The sequence below is a fragment of the Gekko japonicus genome, unplaced genomic scaffold, assembly GCF_001447785.1.
Source record: "Gekko japonicus isolate JY-2015 unplaced genomic scaffold, Gekko_japonicus_V1.1 scaffold4349, whole genome shotgun sequence".
NCBI classification, from domain to species: Eukaryota; Metazoa; Chordata; class Lepidosauria; order Squamata; family Gekkonidae; genus Gekko; species Gekko japonicus.
The window spans coordinates 86108-91682 of NW_015173819.1; the positions used below are offsets into that span (position 1 = coordinate 86108).

The 5575-nt window shown below is 48.0% G+C and overlaps 1 protein-coding gene across 1 annotated transcript in view; it reads left to right on the plus strand.

Annotated features, from left to right (window-relative positions):
• Window positions 1-3796, plus strand: part of GNB2L1 (guanine nucleotide binding protein (G protein), beta polypeptide 2-like 1) — a 7627-nt gene extending 3831 nt beyond the window's left edge. The window contains exons 5-8 of the mRNA XM_015423597.1: window positions 462-572; window positions 1280-1420; window positions 3309-3419; window positions 3652-3796. Coding sequence (XP_015279083.1) covers window positions 462-572; window positions 1280-1420; window positions 3309-3419; window positions 3652-3717 — 429 coding nt within the window. The 3' untranslated portion in view covers window positions 3718-3796. The remainder of the gene's footprint in view (window positions 1-461; window positions 573-1279; window positions 1421-3308; window positions 3420-3651) is intronic.
• Window positions 3797-5575: the final 1779 nt, after the last annotated feature.

Below are 5575 nucleotides of genomic sequence, written 5' to 3' on the forward strand. Positions count from 1 at the left end.
ATGTCTCTTGAGAAGCCATTCTCAAAGGTTTGACCTGCACGGGCATACCTTACGTTATACCTCTAGCCTTTCTCTGTAGTGCCACAGTGGGTGGACCCTGGATCGCCCAGTGCTTGGTTCAGATGCTATGTTTGTTCTCTGGACACACCAGCTTGTGTAGGCCTGACCCCCAGATCCCTTTTTGTGTTTTTACTGATGCGAGGACTGACTGGTCTTGCTTTAAGGGGATGAAGCCAAAGGTTGACGTTCTCTACTCTTGCAGAGATCATTGAATTGAGAGCTTCCATGGCTATTTTTTTTTCATGAAAACCTCAACCAAGCACATGCTTGAATGACATCCTACAAATGGATTTTGCTGATATCCCCATTTTTTAAGAAGAACTCACCTGTAAGCCTCCCTGTACATTTTGGCGATGTCTTGAAAGATGTCTTTATCGAGTTCTGTTCTTTTTATCTCACAGGTGTGGAATTTGGCTAACTGCAAGCTGAAGACCAACCACATTGGGCACACCGGCTACCTGAACACAGTGACAGTCTCACCCGACGGCTCCCTCTGTGCTTCTGGTGGCAAGGCAAGTCTGCCATGGCTCTAGGACCTTATCCTTACTATTCCTGCTTGTCTGGTTAACCAGCTCTCTGCTTCCATTGAAAACTGGTTGACTGCAGTGGGAAGCTGGACTCAGTGGACCCTCATTCATGTTCAGTAGAGTTGTTCTTCTGTTCTGGCTGAACATCCTTTGCGGGGGGGGGGGGAGGAAGAATGGGGCAAGACGCGAAGGGGGATTCGGGCCCACGTGGCGTGGCTTGTGCTGGTGATCAGTAGTGCCAGGGTTCAGTCTGAGGGGGGGTGCCGCATGGTCCCCAGCTGTGCAGTCTTGATGGGTTGTGTATTGCTGGATCTGGGCTTAGCTGTGATGAAACTTTACGAGCGCCATCTGACTCTGTCACTGTGCTGATACTCAGAGGCTGTTTCTGAGCTGCTCAAACCTTGAGTGGGGATTTCATTTTCAGGAGCTGGGCATCAGTAAGAAGGGGAAGCTTGAGGATTTTTTTGGATGGAAGGGATTTCTCCCTCCCCCCACCCCCCAATCCTACCCAGTGCATTAACTTGCCTCAGGTCTCTGAGCTTGTTTCACCATCCTTGAACACGTTTGTTGAATTTGCTATCGGAAAGGACTTAAGAGGTCACACTCAAAGCTGTGTTTCTAGAAGGTGGAGATAGACTGCTTTGAGAACCACCTTTGGCCACCTCTCTGATGGCTTCCCTTGTCCCTTCTAGGATGGCCAAGCTATGTTGTGGGACTTGAACGAAGGCAAGCACCTGTACACGCTGGACGGTGGGGACATCATCAATGCCCTCTGCTTCAGCCCCAATCGCTACTGGCTGTGTGCTGCCACGGGACCCAGCATCAAGATCTGGGTAAGTCAGGAGTTTGCAGGAGGCCAGACAAAACCAAGGCTGTGGCTGTTTCTCTAACTAAAGCAGGTCCCTGTTTGCCATGGGGGAATGGGGGGTCAGTTTGGCCCTCCTCTGACTGCCTCCTGCCTGTCAGTGTTCACTCATCACCAGGCCAGTTTGCCTTTTGCATGGCCGGAGGGCTGCAGTATGAACCGGGTGGTCCAGGTTTCCATCCCCGCTGTACCATGAAGCTCACTAGAGTGTCTTTCGGCTACTTTCTCTCACTCTGACCTTCCTCACAGGGGTGGCTGGGATGAAATTGAGTGGAAGAGCCGTACATGCTGTCCTGAACACCGTAAGAGGAAAGGCAGCATAAAAACGTTATCGATCTTTTTTTTTTGCCCTTGTGCTTAGCTGATAGTTGGGTTTCTGGTGCTCTTCCTGGTCCATATTCTGTTTTTGGGACTGAACAGAAAATGGTAATACGCTAGGGAGCAGTAGCATGGGGATACTATTCATTTCTCAAAAGTACCTGCAAGGTGGGCAAACAATTGACGTTCCAAGTCCAGACTAAATAATGTCTCATTTGTATTTATTGTCTCAGACATGCAACAACCCTATTTATGCTGAAGAAAAATTAAGCAGATATTGTGGAATGTAAACCTAAATCAGTGTGCATTGTTCTAAGCTGAGTTAAGTGTGAGCTAGCTCACAGTTTTTTAGCCTCCAGCTCACACATCTTTGTCTTGGCTCAGGAAGGATGGCTCCAGAGCAAACTCATTTATGCAGTAGCCAAATTGCTCGCTCACAACTTTAATGGCGGTAGCTCACAAAGTAGAATTTTTGCTCACAAGACTCCCCAGCTTAGAGGGAGCATTGGTGCATGGGATTACACTCTTTTAACTGCCAGTGAGCTGCCTCATCCCAAAAAGCCCTAGGGGTGCAAAACTCAAAATTCTGGTTTTGGAATAAAGTGAGCAAATCTAAATGTAAAAATTAATGCAGCTTCCTGACTTCTTGTGTATGCAGAACCCTTGAAGAATCAATGAACCTTTTTATTTAGTAGTCATTTCTTGTAAAGGTGCCTGGTGTAACATGATATTCTAAAGAGGGAAATGGGATTAGGGTGGAACCAGTGATCTTGGTGTGAGGCAGACTTCCATGAGGAGGTATCAGCTATTAGTAGACAATACGTTATGTCATCCTTGATGAAGAGCCAGAATGATGTAGTGGTTAGACTAGGGCCTGAGTTCGTCCTCCCTCTCATGGAAGCTTGTTGGGTGACCATGGGCCAGTCCCTCTACCTCACGTACCTCACAAGATGATGGTTTTGAGGGTAAAATGAAATAGGGGGAAACACTGTGTCCTCTTCAGCACTGGTGTTTAGGCGTGCCTTCTTGAGATGAGAAGCTGACTGCCACTCAGTTCATCATTTGGCTGCTTCTGAGCAATGCCATGCTGATGAGCTCTGTGTTCTTGACTTCTCCTGGGCCCCCGGTAGTTTGTTGTTTGCATGAGAACCTGCTACATACTTGGTGTTGGTTGTCCATGTAAAAAGAGAGAGAGAGAGGCCCCAGCTCCAAGGAACTTACATAAAAATTGCAGCAGTGGGGAGAGGGGAACCATCTGCCTTTCAGTTGGGGATGGGGGCCACCATCTCCGCACCCCCACTGAAAAACCTTTGTGGTGGAGGAAGTAGTGCTGTGATCTTAGTGGTCCAAGGGCAAAGGGGGCTTATGCTGTGATGAAACTCCTTGCCATCTGACAACACTGTTTCTGTGTGGAAAACCAGAGGCTGTTTCTGAGCCTGTTGCCCAAGACACATACAGTAGCATGAGGAGATAAGTAAGTCTTCGACACAGAGGCCCCCAAGCTTGCTTACTCTTTGCCTGCTTTGCCTTATTCCCAGGACCTGGAAGGCAAGATCATTGTGGACGAACTCAAACAGGAGGTCATCAGCACCAGCAGCAAGGCAGAGCCGCCTCAGTGCACCTCATTGGCCTGGTCTGCAGATGGGCAGGTAAGAGAATGTGCAAGTGTCCCGTTTTAAGAAGCCACGTGGCCCCGGGAGATGTGAGTTTGTCGGACAGCTGGTACACTAGACTTTGGGGAAAACTTGACTTTCAGAGTCGACGCTGATTAATACTCTGCTTAGCTGTTGGTTTCCGCTATTCCGATTTTGCCCCTTGCTAACTCTTCCATCAGTTTACCAGAGTTGGTAGTGAATATCGCTTCTTCCTTCTTTCCTTCAGACTCTATTTGCTGGCTACACGGATAACCTGGTCCGCGTCTGGCAGGTCACCATTGGAACCAGATGAGAGAGCGCAAGAGACTCAAGGCGCAGGCTATAATTATGTAAAAAATTCAGTAAAAGATGTTTTTGTTTTGATGCTGAAAGTGGTCTCTGTGTCCTCCTTGTCAAACATGTCTCCTCTCTCCAGGTGGCAGATCCCAAGCACAAACATTTCCATGCAGATAGACAAGCAGGGAGGGGTAACCCCTTTCCCCCAGCACTTCCTGAACATGATTTCTGTTTACTGAGGAGCTGAATGCCTTCTTAAAGTGTAGCCCTGTACAGTGTTACCTCTAGTCTAAAACACATATTATGCACTGAGGAAGATGATGTGCAGATTCCCCTACCTGAATCATTTCTTTCCCCAGAGAGGGTGTCTAAAAGAATTAAGGTCCTAAGTGAGGATGAGCTGATTGACATTAAAAACAAGGTTATCACGTATGAACAAAATAGACCTGCCTGTCATGAAAGAATATGGGAGACCAGGTTCAACGCCCTAGATATGAAGCTGCCAGTGCAATGCTGTGCAGTTACTCTGTGGGTGACATTGTGTCAGTCTCTCTCCCCCTCCCATGGGCTGCTGGGCAAGAGAACAAAGTAAGGCCCCCCCCCCCTCAGGTTTTCCATAAACAACCCCTGCTTTGATACGCTTCCTGCCTGCATAAATTTTCTTTTCCTGACAAGATGATGGATCCTTTTATCAATTAGCAACTGGTTGAACCTTGACCTGGCTGGCCCAGGCTAGCTCCTTCGTGTGAGATCTTGGGCGCTAAGCAGGGTTGGCCCTCATTAGCCTTTGGATGGGAGACGATGGGCCCTCATGATGCAGAGGCGGGCAATGGCAAACTGCCTCCGAATGGCTCTTGCCTGGACAACCCTACAGGGTCACCGCCAGTCAGCCGCAACTTGATGGCAGTTTCCACCACCAGCTGGTTGAACAGTCTGTGTTCAGCCTGACTCTGTACAGTTTGTTATCTAATCTCAGAACACAGTTGGGAGGGGTGCAGAAAATAAAAATTCGAATGACCCAGCAACAGGAGCAGCTTCTCTAAAATGTTTGGGGAAAGATGACTATGTGGGGGAGGGAGGGTCAAAGAATATCAAAGCAAATAATGTAGACAAAGTGAAAAGGTACCTGTTGTAACACTAAAAACATGAAGGGCCCCCCCTCCCCCCAGTCAGTGGGCAGGACAGTTATTCCCTCCCAACATACAGAATGTAGTGGACATTCTGCATGCTACCAGTTGTGCTAATAGCCACTACTTTAGAGCAGGGGTGTCAAACTCGTTTGTTATGTGGGCCAGATCTGACATAAATGTCACTTTGTTGGGCCATGTGTGCCATAAAATGTAAAGCCAGGTACCGGAGATAGAAGAAGAGAGAAGAGATTGGATTTATACCCCACCCTTCACTACCCAAAGGTGTCTCAGAGCGGCTTACAAACTCCTTTCCCTTCCCCTCCCCACAACAGACACCCTGTGAGGTAGGTGGGGCTGAGAGAACTCTTGACAGAAATTGCTCTTTTTCAAGAACAGCTGTGCCAGAGTTATGGCTTGCCCAAGGTCATCCAGCCAGGTTCAAGTGGAGGAGTGGGGAGTCAAACCCGCTTCTCCCAGATTAGAGTCCGTGCACTTAACCACTACACCAAACTGGCTGGAGGTGGGTGGGGGGGAAGGAGGGGGCAGGAGAAAGATATAAACTTTATAAAGGACACAGGCAAACCCATGTAACAATATTTTTAACTCAAAACACGAACAAATCAATCGATTCCTAGTGAAAGCAACTGATTTACTGGGGAGCCCACAAAAGCCCCAATAAATGTATTCAATCATATGCAAGACTAGTTTTCCCAAGGAATACCATAAAAGGGGGAAGTAACATAT